The sequence below is a fragment of the Lepidochelys olivacea genome (assembly GCF_965140295.1).
Source record: "Lepidochelys olivacea isolate rLepOli2 genome assembly, chromosome: 12".
Classification (NCBI taxonomy): Eukaryota; Metazoa; Chordata; order Testudines; family Cheloniidae; genus Lepidochelys; species Lepidochelys olivacea.
The window spans coordinates 6,328,122-6,339,704 of record NC_140422.1 but is presented as its reverse complement, the minus strand read 5'-3'; the positions used below and the strand labels follow the sequence as shown (position 1 = coordinate 6,339,704).

Here is an 11,583-nt window from a genome sequence, read left to right as displayed (position 1 = left end):
TTAAGTGCTTTGTTGGACTGGGGTCATCCTTGGGAGACAGCAGGGCTTAGATAGGCTTTAACTTCAATGCGCTTCGGCTCAGACCCTTAACAGAGAACGAATTTAAAAGAATAATTCCTCAGGCTACAGTAAAGAATAATAAACCCACATAAAAAAATTGCTACCCAAATTAAAGTTGCTGAAGTAATTAATATAACTCTTACGCAGAATACACAGATACAGCATTAACCTTAGATTTGAAAAGACAGGACATAATTAGTAAGGGGCAATTTACAAAAATATTCTATTACCAGTGCAGTCCATTCATTTGGTTTAATGCTAATAATACTGACACGTGAAAATTTACCTTACTCATTCCAAAAACAACTGTAATGCTACAGTGTCATTAACTTAATTTATCAACTGTAAGGGTAGTAGAATATTTGTGTAAATCACCTTAACTACTCATTTCCTGTCTTTTGAACGCTTAGGTTTTTTTAATGGTATGCTCTAGGTATGCATTGTAATATAAGGCCTATGTCAGTTACATCAGTTATCATAGGCGCTGACTTCCCCTGTCTTACATGGGTGCTTGACCGCCCGCGCCTCTTCCCACCCCTTCCCCGCCCCCATTCCAATCCCTTCCCCAAAGTCCCCACCCCCTCCCTGCCCCTATTCCAATCCCTTCCCCAAATCCTTGCCCCGGCCCTGCCTCTTCCCCGCCTCCTCCCCTGAGCGCTTCCCGCTTCTCCCCCGCCCCGACCGTGCAAACAGCTGTTTGGCGGCGGCCTGGCAGGAAGCACTGGGAGGTAGGCAGAGGAGCAGGGATGCAGCGCGCTCGGGGGAGAGGGGCAGGAGGAGGTGGGGGCGGAAGGGGAGCTTGGCTGCCGGTGAGTGCAGAGTTGGCACCTATGTGAGTCATAACTCTAAAGTAACAAAGATTAAGCTTTAAGATTAAAAGATTAAACTCGATAAGTTTATGGAGGAGATAGTATGATGGAATAACATGATTTTGGTAATTAATTGATCTTTAACTATTCATGGTAAATAGGCCCAATGGCCTGTGATGGGATGGGATCTGAGTTACTACAGAAAATTCTTTCCTGGGTATCTGGCTGGTGAATCTTGCCCATATGCTCAGGGTTCAGCTGATCGCCATATTTGGGGTCGGGAAGGAATTTTCCTCCAGGGCAGATTGGAAGAGGCCCTGGAGGTTTTTCGCCTTCCTCTGTAGCATGGGGCACAGGTCACTTGCTGGAGGATTCTCTGCACCTTGAAGTCTTTAAACCACGATTTGAGGACTTCAATAGCTCAGTCATAGGTGAGAAGTTTTTCGCAGGAGTGGGTGGGTGAGATTCTGTGGCCTGCGTTGTGCAGGAGGTCGGACTAGATGATCATAATGGTCCCTTCTGACCTTACTATCTATGAATCTATTTGTGTGGGAATTTTCTAATTTAAAAAAAAAATAAATGTGAGGAACCCTGTCATTAACATTGGGTTGGCATAAATATCTTCATGCATGGAGGTGTGGTCAGTATTGTCACCCACAAGTATTCAGTCCTGAGTTGGGTCGCCCAAAATCATGACATCGGCTTAACAAATGAAGGTTACTCATCTGTAACGGAGATGAACCCTGCACCGTCAGACCCCTGGGAAGGGCCAGAGGTGCAGCTCTGACAGTAGAACATTTCATGGCAGTGCCCACTGAAGTGCTCTCGCACCCCCTTCTGTCCCTCCCTTCACTGGTCCTCGGCATTCGGAGAGTGCGGCTATACATGAGGTTTCCATCTGCCTCACTTCCTTCCCCCGCCTCCTCAGCTATGAGGATGTAATTAGCATTCCAAGGATTCCAAGGGAAGGGGGGTGGGAAGTGTGACTGTTCAGAGTCCATAATTACAGGTGAATAACCTTTACTTCTTCCAGAGGCCTCTGCACATTCCTGCCCATGAGATAGTTGACATACGTCACATTACTGCTTATCAAACCAAGGCCCTGTCTGCACTGGCAAGTTTCCGCGCCGTAAAGCAGCTTTGAACGCTGTAAAAAAGCCACCCCGATGAGAGGCGTAGAGCTTTCTGCGCCGGGTCTACAGCACCGCAGTGCCAGTGTAGACACCCTGGTTGATTCCAGCGCTGTGATTGGCCTCCAGGAGGTGTCCCACAATGCCTGTTCTCACCTCTCTGGTCATCGGTTTGAACTCCACTGCCCTGCCCTCAGGTGACCAGCCGTGAGCCCCACCCTTTAAATTCCTTGGGAATTTTGAAAGTCCCCTTTCTGTTTGCTCGGTGACGCGTGCAGTGGTCTCAGTGCATCTTTCCAGGTGGCCAGGCCTGCTCCACGCACCAGGCGATCCCCCGCTTGGAGCAATGCCGAGCTGCTGGACCTCATCAGCATTTGGGGAGAGGAGGCTGTCCAGTCCCAGCTGCGCTCCCGCCATAGGAATTATACCTACAGAGAGATTTCACGATGCATGATAGAAAGGGGCCATCACCAGGACACGCTGCAGTGCAGGATCAAAGTGAAGGAGCTGCGGAGCGTCTGCCACAAGGCGCGGGAGGCAAACCGCCTCTCCAGTGCTGCGCTCACAAGCTGCCGGTTCTACAAAGAGCTGGACGCGATACTCGGCGGCGACCCCACCTCCACTGCAAAGGCCACTGTGGATACTTCGTTGGCTCCTGTGCCAGTCGAGAGTGGACCGAGCCAGGAGGAGGAAATCTTGGACGAGGCTGTGGAGGGGGAGGGGGACCCAGAGGCAGAGGACAACTCGGAGGTCAGAGAGGCATGCAGCCAGGAGCTCTTCTCTACCCCAGAGGAGGTTAGCTTGGAGCTTGGTGACGTGCAGACAGGAGAGGAAGCCCCTGGTAAGTGGATCTGATTTTGGGAATTGCTGAAGCAAGTTGTTGGGGGCAGGAGGGTTGCAGAAAGCAGGCTTGCGTCTGTATGATGTGCGCACTACCACATGCCTCGTCTGAGCAGCGGAACAGGGTGTTGATTGACTCCCTCACTTCACGGGAATCTGCCTCAGAGATTTCCACGAAACTCTCATGGAGATACTGGGCAATCCGCTGCCACAGGTTCTTCGGCAGAGCTGCTTTGTTTCTTGCCCCATTAAGGGCCACTTTCCCACGCTACTCTGCCATCCCTGGGGGGACACCACTGCTACACACAGATGAGCCGCATAAGGGCCAGGGCAGAAGCTGCAGGCTTGGAGAAGACCCTCCCTGGATTCCCTGCTCCCCCTCAGCAGCGAGAGATCTTCCATAATGAACACAGCCCGTGGAAAGTGTGCAGACAGTAATGATTATTAACCTTCCTCTAGAGCCACGTGCCCAGAGTATAGTACGGCCCTGGAACACTGATTTCCCGTGCCTCTGCGGTTACTCACCACGTTGGGGGTCTTGTGGCTCCTTTGTGCTTGCCTGGGATCAGCCAGTTAGTGACAGGTGTGTGAATAGTGGCTGTTTTTTAAATCACTGAATCAGTGGTCTGTGCCTTGTAAACAATACTGCTTCTGTAAAACGTTGCATTTTGGCTTCACAGATGTGACCTTGGGAGCCCAGCCTCCCTCTTTGTTATTGCCGTCTGAACGGCCACACACAATTATAAAACGGCCACGAAGAACTAAGGAGGACTTTCTGTGTGATGTCATGGTGCACTCCACAGCCGAAAAACAGGAATTGAAGGAGTGGCAGGGCAGCGAGAAGAAGAACCGAAAGGAGAATGCGGTGCGCCAGAATGAAGCCACGGAACGGCTCTTAAAGGTTATGGAGTGCCAAGCAGACACGCTCCAGGGACTACGAGCACTGCAAACCGAACAGCTCCATGCCCACCGTCCCCTGCAGCCACTGTCACAAAGCTCTTTCCCGTGTGGCCCCCAGACCCCGCCAACACACTCTTATCAACCTCCTGGCTCCAGTCCATACCCGCTGCATTCCACTCCCGCCCTGTCGCAATCCAACCCTGTAGACTCCCAGTACCCACTGCACTCAACACCCGTCCCTCTGCAGCTTAGCCCTGCTGAAGTACAGTACTCGCTGCACTGTACTCCAAAGGAGAAGGCTGGATATGATCCCTGGACATACACAAATCTTTAACCATCCTGGGACCCCACCTCCTCCTGGGACCCTTCCTTCCCCCATCCCCCACAGTGCTGATGTGCTTTTTGTTTGTCTCTCTCCTCCAGTTGTTGTTTTTTAATTAAAGAATTGTTTTGGTTTGAAAGCCATCTTTATTCCATTCACTGAAAGCAAACAGAGGCCTGCAAAGCAATAGGCAATTTTCTTAAACCTTCATAGTGCATCATCTGCACCAATCACAGTCTCCTCCTAGCATTACAAGCGCTGCATTCCCGAGCATAGCAACATATATTAGTGGCTTTCAGCTTCACATTGCTGCCTCAAGGCATCCCTGAACCTTCCATAAATCTCTTTATTCTGTCATGAGTAAGTACAGGATGTTGTCAGTAGATATGGCTGCTAAATGAACTTTCAGAGGTGATTAGAAGTGACCGGAAAGTTTCAAGTGAAGCAAGTATAGACTGGATTGAAGCTGAAGTTGAGACTATGTTGTTAATGGATGCCCAAACTCAAAATCTTTTCCACTTGAGGTCATAGCACTTGCAAGTCAATTGTGTCCTGGAATTTATCAAGACATATTCCAGCAAACAGGACCTGAGAGCTCAGCAACCTGCCCTCAGTTCTAGTATCTTGATTGTAGCTTCTTCTCCAAATAGTTCCAATGATGGTGAATAGTTAAATTGCTGAAATGGGCTCCCCATTCCAAGTTGGAAGAACCAGAGGTGCTAGTTGCTGAGGGCGGAGCCGAGGGTATCCCTTTCAGAGCGTTACGTGCTGTGTTTGCCCTGAGAGGTACAGGAGCACATCTCTTGGAAGAGTCAATTTTGAGAAGATGTTGTCTGAACTTGGGAGATAATGTTTTGCTAACTAATGCTGCAGAGCTTAAACTAAACATACCATACCGTTTTGAACGCCTTTCCCAGGAAACCGGAGAAGGACAAAAGCGGCCTCTGACGCGCTAGATTTTTCACAGCTAGGAGAAGTCCATTTGCTGCTACTGGTTTCAGAGAAGGAAGGGGAGAGGCAGGGAGTCAGAGTGACCACTGAGCTGAGCTTTCTGAACACAGGCTGGCAAGCAAGGAGCAGGGCTCTCAGAAGCAAGAGGAGTTGGGAGCGCACAGGTCTCTGGTGCTCCTTAGAGAGTGACAGAGACACAGCAGAAAAGCCCTAGAAAAAAGCCAGGGGAGGTGGAGGAGAATTAATTAACTGATTAGGAGAGAGCATTGGCCTGCTAAACCCAGGGTTGTGAGTTCAATCCTTGAGGGGGCCCTTTAGGGATCAGGGGATTGGCCCTGCTTTGAGCAGGGGGTTGGACTAGATGACCTCCTGAGGTCCCTTCCAACCCTGAGATTCTGTGATTCTAAGTGTTAATTGATTTGCGGGGAACAGAAGGATTCATTGACTGGGTGGGGGAAAGTACCGATTAACGTAGGAAAACTAGGTGAATAGTAGAAAAATTTATTCATGAGCACATTGGCTGAATCAGATCCAGCGCTTGATCAGATCCAGCCATGTTTATTTCCTTTTTTGTTGTTGGTCTCTTTACTATGAACTTTTAGGTGACTGGGTTTTGTTTACAGAAGTGTTTGGGGAAGCGCTTTTATGAGTGTGATGATGGTGAACAGAGCAAGGTGGCCAAATGCTGAGGCAAGGAGTATCAGCAATTGCCCTATGGGATAAAAGTTCTATATATGGCACATGGCCATTTACGTGGTGTGTGGTCAAACACACACAACACGTCCAGCAAGAAAAAGTCATCAAAAATGGACCTCCAAAGAGATTAGTTTAGGCTTCAGTGCTAAGATAATTTTCCTTACAAACAAGAGAAAAGGCAAGAGCTTTTAATGCATATATGATTCTAAATGAGAAAGGAAAACAGGCCTACTCATGCTACTAACCACAATTCTTCCAAAAACAGGTTGGCACCTGCATGGTACCTGGGCTCTGTCTCCAGCTGGCTACATTGTTAAAAGGTGTTTGTAGAGATATCAGTTTGCATGATATCACAGAGAACCAACAAGCAAAATAACACTTTATCACAGGACTCACTGGAATCAGTGCTTTCCAAACATGGCCACAAGGTACCAAGTGCACTATCTTCAGCTGGAAGTTAATAATTAAAAACATGTGGACAACTGTCAAGCAATTTCTATGCTAAATTACATTAACCTATTCACAGAATGCCCTGTACACTAAGTCATACACACGCCACCGATAACACTGCGAACAGTCCGCGAGTACCATAATGATAATCACATAGAGCCGTGTTCTGAAATCTTTACCCAGTTTTTACTCAGACACACTTTCACTGTACTGCATGAGAGCTTGCCTGAGTAAGGACTGAGGAAAACGTGGGAAATGATTTCAAGAGCTGTCCCCCAGTGAGCATGGCTAAGGTAAGTACTGGTGTTGTTTAAGGGACAAACCGAACTCCCTGGAACCAGTTCCATCAGATACGAATTCCTGACTGCAATATACACTGCAGTGAATTGAAGATTGCACAGTGACCCCAGCTAATTCCATGTCAAGAAAGCCTCAAATTTACATTTGTCCACCCGGAAGTAAAGCAGTCACACAAGAAAGTTTGGAGTGGAAGAGGAAAAAGGAGTACTTGACGGGTATGCTGTGGTTCGTAAATGTCCATTTATCTCCGGATTCAAATGTAATTTAATGAATACATTAGTCTGGTAAGTTTCAGTGTTCTCTTTAGTAGATCGTTTTTCATATCACAAAATCATCACAGCTGTGGCTGTCTACTCAGGACAATCCCTTAACTTCATTAGCTGGATTGTCGGGGGTCAGAATTGATATGCATTGGCAAAACTGTCTGAGAGAAGCTTGTCCAATGTTGTGAGACTCACTTTCACGAAGCATAAATGCTCAGCGACCTCTCAAATATGGAGAAATAAGTTAGCTGTTAAGTCAGGCAAGTTCATTCATATTTTACTTGCCCAATGGAGTGCAATGGACTAAGTGAAGCTACAGCAATCGAAACATATCTGTGAGTGGTGCCTTTTGGATTAGACATGCATCCTGCCCCAAGCAAATATTTAACCTACATCTGTAAAACCTCTGGGCAGAGAACTACAAAATCCTGGCTAAAATTTAACTCCCTCCTTTCCCCTCCATACAAGCAACCTGATGCGAAAATAAACAAATAAATAAATAAATCACTAATCCAGAAATGCAGATAGGAGCAGAACTAACATCTCCTATGAACCTAGACTCTCCTTGTTGAACCCCCCCCCCCCAGCAGAAAGCTCAACTGTAATGAGACTGTGTCTCTAGAGACCATTTCATTACAGCCTAGTTCATTATTACAGTTCTACTGCGGCACAGGGACCTTAACCTGTGAGAAGGTTTCTGGGAGCAGCCAAGATACGATTTGCCAAATCCTATATAAATTGATTAATAAAATCATAATAAATACGCCGCTTTTCCACAGTATCTTTTAGCCAAGGATATCAAAGCTCGTTACAAAGATTAAGCTTCTTTCGGGGCATTTGTACATTTTAAAATGCACAAACTGATGGCCAACTTGCATTCAACACCGCTCAAGACTTGGAGGGGAGTGTTATAAAAGCAACCTAACCACTGTTGCATACCCGTATCCAGATGGCCAATAGATCAAAGTCCGGTGCAGTCCACAGCATTAATCAGCATAGCTTTAGGACTCCGGTAGTTTATGATGGCTGCTCATGGCCCCAAGGGAGCGTTCCAGCAGATGGGGATCACTGGAACGTAGAGATGCTTGGATCAGACCCCTTTTCCATGACCATGCCCCTGCACCAACAACCAGTATCAAGGGTAGCATGGAGCTGCTATTACTGCAGCTCTACGCCACTTGAGGATTCTCCTAGACATGAGGAACCTTCAACGGGCCAGTTAAGTTAGTTGGCTTTCGGGCCGCTTTGTACCACCAGAGTGACAATGCAGCCATAACGTAACAGAGGATCTGGCTCAGAGACTGTTCACTGGGGGGAGGGATAGCTCAGTGGTTTGAGCATTGGCCTGCTAAACCCAGGGTTGTGAGTTCAATTCTTGAGGGGGCCATTTAGGGATTTGGGGCAAAAAGTGGGGATTGGTCCTGCTTTGAGCAGGGAGTTGAACTAGATGACCTCCTGAGGTCCCTTCCAACCCTGAGATTCTATGATTTGTAATGTACCATGTAGGAGATTAGACCATCACAACCCCAATACAATCAGTGGTGAAAGCCTCAGTTTCCGTCACTGTTATGCACAAAAACCACTAAGCTCCCAAAACAGTCTTAGAAAAAGCAAGCCTCTGGACTTTAATTTCTGTAGGTGATGCATTAGCCCATCCTGGGCCAATGGAGTTGCATAGGTGCCCATACTGAATTCCCCCTCTATCCCATCGAGGCAATTGACATACAAAGAACCCCCAAACAAAACAAAATAACCACATACCATGGATAGTATTTAACAAACTTTTTCATTTTTGTTTAGTATGAAACAGACTTATGGCCAAGGAGAGGGGGGAGTCACAGCCACACTCCACCTATAGAATATCACAGAATATTATCACGGTTGGAAGGGACCTCAGGAGGTCATCTAGTCCAACCCCCTGCTCAAAGCAGGACCAGTCCCCAATTTTTGCCCCAGATCCCTAAATGGCCCCCTCAAGGATTGAGCTCACAACCCTGGGTTTAGCAGGCCAATGCTCAAACCACTGAGCTATCCCTCCCCCATGTCATTTTTACAGTGGTATTTGAAACAACATTTGTTATACAGAATCTAACCCCACAGATAGACAAGAACCGTAGCACAAAGCTGTTTTCATGCAAAAGCTGTCCCACTCAGACCATTGTCTCTGCTTCTGTTAAGTGACCTACCTTTTACTTTTGTCATATTTTTCAAACTCCCTTTTCAAACAGGATCTCTTGAATATTACCAGTGATTAGTCTTAATGCTGCACATTTGTGACCTATACAATGTCCATTTCCTCTCACCCCTGCTAAATAAAGCGTCAGGCATCCCTGTACAGCATAATGCCAGCTTCATGCTGTTTCTGATGGCTGCCTGGGAACGACGAAACCAGATATTGCCCCAAGGAAGAATACACAGTTCATCCAATAGGTCATTAATGTTTCATGGAATTAACCAGTGAGGGATTCTGCTTATAAAGCACTCCTAGAAAAAAGGTTAACAATGAGAGCAAGCAATATCGGGCAAGTGTAAACCTGTCCCATAATACCATGGTGATATATTCTAATTCTGACTTGAAAGGACCCTGCCCTCTGAGGGGGCAGTTTGATCACCAGGTTAATTCAATTCAAGACATTTTCACCAATAGACACCAGCCTGAGACCACTCTTTCCTGAACAGCAAATTCATGCAGTCTCCTCTCTACTACTCATGGAGCATTATCCTTAAGTCTTTCAGACATGTGCTGGAGAGCACTTTCAGGGATGGACAGCTGCAGTTTTCAGTGTCTGACAATGTGTTCCTGGCACCAACAGTGAATCAGGTCTCTCAAGTGCCTTAGCTACAGATGTGTGATCTACAGTATATCTCGACGTACTAAAAGAGTTAATGGATGGATTTTTTGTTTTGTTTTGGAAGTGATATAAAATGATACGAGCAGGAGACTCCCCAAAGCACACTTCATTAGTACATTCAAAAGGCACTGCTAAGCTATAGGAATGTTCAAAAGATTATGTTTTGTCACAAATCTGTTTAAATACAATACTGGGTTTTTCCCTGCACCTTTTCACTCCTCATCTGTTGTAACAGACTTGCATGAAGACAGTCGTGTTCAGTTTGTTTTCAAGGACTCCTCTGCTCCTGCTGCTTATTCCCCACCTGAAGTCAGAATCCTATTTGTGACACTGCAATTAGTTGATCCCCTCATCAGCTAAGATAAACAATGGTCATGATGTACCAAGAGAGGATTATGACTTCAATAGAGGAATATGCAAAAGCAATAAATTACCCTCAAAAATAAATCCTGCTTTCAGGAATATTATTATTGATTATTTTTACAACACTCAAAAGTGCGCTAGTCTTCATTGAACAAATACAAAGAGATGGTCCCTGCCCTGCAATGTTTATTATCAGATTTTAGATGTGATACAATGAGTTGGGGTGACAAACAGAGGAGGGGAGTAAGGGAGGACACAGGTTACAGCAATCAGATGATGCGGTTACTCAGTTTTAGACACTTGCACATCTTGATAGCTCCCTTAAATGTACTGGGCCAGATCTTCAGCTTGTGTAAGCTGGTGCAGCTTCATTAGCTTCCGGGAAGCCATGCTGACTTTGCACTAGCTCTGGATCATCCATAAAGTTGAAGGGGGTTGGGTTTTTTGGTTTTGCTTTGGTGAATTAACTCCTAAATCTCAGTAGCAGTAAAAATGCGAGGAAAGAAAAACTGATCCTATAGGGAGTATAAATACAATTTTCTCTCGATAAAATATCATTTAACATTTTTACTAAGGTGTCAGTTGATTGTAAGTACATTCCAAAAGTTATTTCACTGCATGAAGTGATTCAGTCCTCTTAGTATCCAGAATATTAGATCCAGAAGACAAAAAGCTACTATCCCAGTCATCCTAGTTACCTATGTCGGATTACATCCAGTTAATGTTGTTTTGTTGTGTATGTCTAATCAGAAGGCAGCCCACCACCCGAAGCTGAGCATCACAAGTCTGACTCACTAGACTGCATGCAATGGAATATGGAGTCAGTAAATTACACTGCAGATGTTAAGTCATGGCTGGCAAAATATGGGAGGGGTGAGAGAACTAAAATGGGGAGAAAATTAACTTGATACCATAAAACACCCACAGTTCAATTTGGGAAATGTTACAGCCAGCAATTAAGTGATAATCTTGAGAAAGATACAGACACATCAGTGCAAAGTCGCTAGGTGGCACATGGCTCTTTCTGCTATGAGGGTATAGATTCTGATTTACGTTGGTGTACCCAAAATGAGAGTCTCTTGGGGTAAAAAAAAATCCTGTATAATGAAACACATTCAGCTCTTTCTTGTAGGGACCAGATCCTCTTCAGATCTGGGAACATGGAATTTGGTTACTACTGTGAATTGTAAGCAAGAAAACATCTAAGGTTTATTTTATATGTATCCAAGAACAGAACTAACGTGGCATCATTTTAGGGTTTACACGTAATTCCTCCAGTGCATTTAAGAGAGACTGATATTTCCTATGTTAATGAAACAGGTATAGCCATACAAAGAAAAATGCGACGGAAGGTAATGCATAAAACTGGTTCACTTACGTCACACTTTACAAGTACAAATTCAAAGTCACACAGTCAAAACACAGTAGGTGAATAATTATAGTATGCACGTGCGTAATAAGAACTAGGATATTTCCCAACAAAATTAATTAGCATTCCTGTTGAACTGCCTTGGTTGCTAGATATTGGTTGCTAGATATTGGTCTGCCTGAAGAACCCTGAGAGGTCAGTGAGTAACATTGCTATTTCCTTCAGTGGCATTAGTACCTGCTGCCACCATTAGGGGTCATGGTCGTCAACAACAAGGA

At 45.6% G+C, this 11,583-nt stretch overlaps 1 protein-coding gene across 1 annotated transcript; it reads left to right on the top strand.

The window, feature by feature from the left end:
• Window positions 1-755: 755 nt before the first annotated feature.
• On the top strand, window positions 756-4,149 carry LOC311529177 (uncharacterized protein). Its single transcript, XM_084644937.1, has 3 exons — window positions 756-788; window positions 1,903-2,840; window positions 3,520-4,149. Exons 2-3 carry the CDS (start codon window positions 2,450-2,452, stop codon window positions 4,071-4,073), a joined length of 945 nt encoding a protein of 314 aa, XP_084501063.1. The 5' UTR covers window positions 756-788; window positions 1,903-2,449; the 3' UTR covers window positions 4,074-4,149.
• The last annotated feature ends 7,434 nt before the right edge of the window (window positions 4,150-11,583 follow it).

Coding starts and splice junctions, on each gene's coding strand:
- LOC311529177 (XM_084644937.1), top strand. CDS start 2,450: ATGATAGAAAGGGGCCATCACCAGGACACGCTGCAGTGCAGGATCAAA. Junction 2,841..3,519: donor GACAGGAGAGGAAGCCCCTG/GTAAGTGGATCT, acceptor TTGGCTTCACAG/ATGTGACCTTGGGAGCCCAG.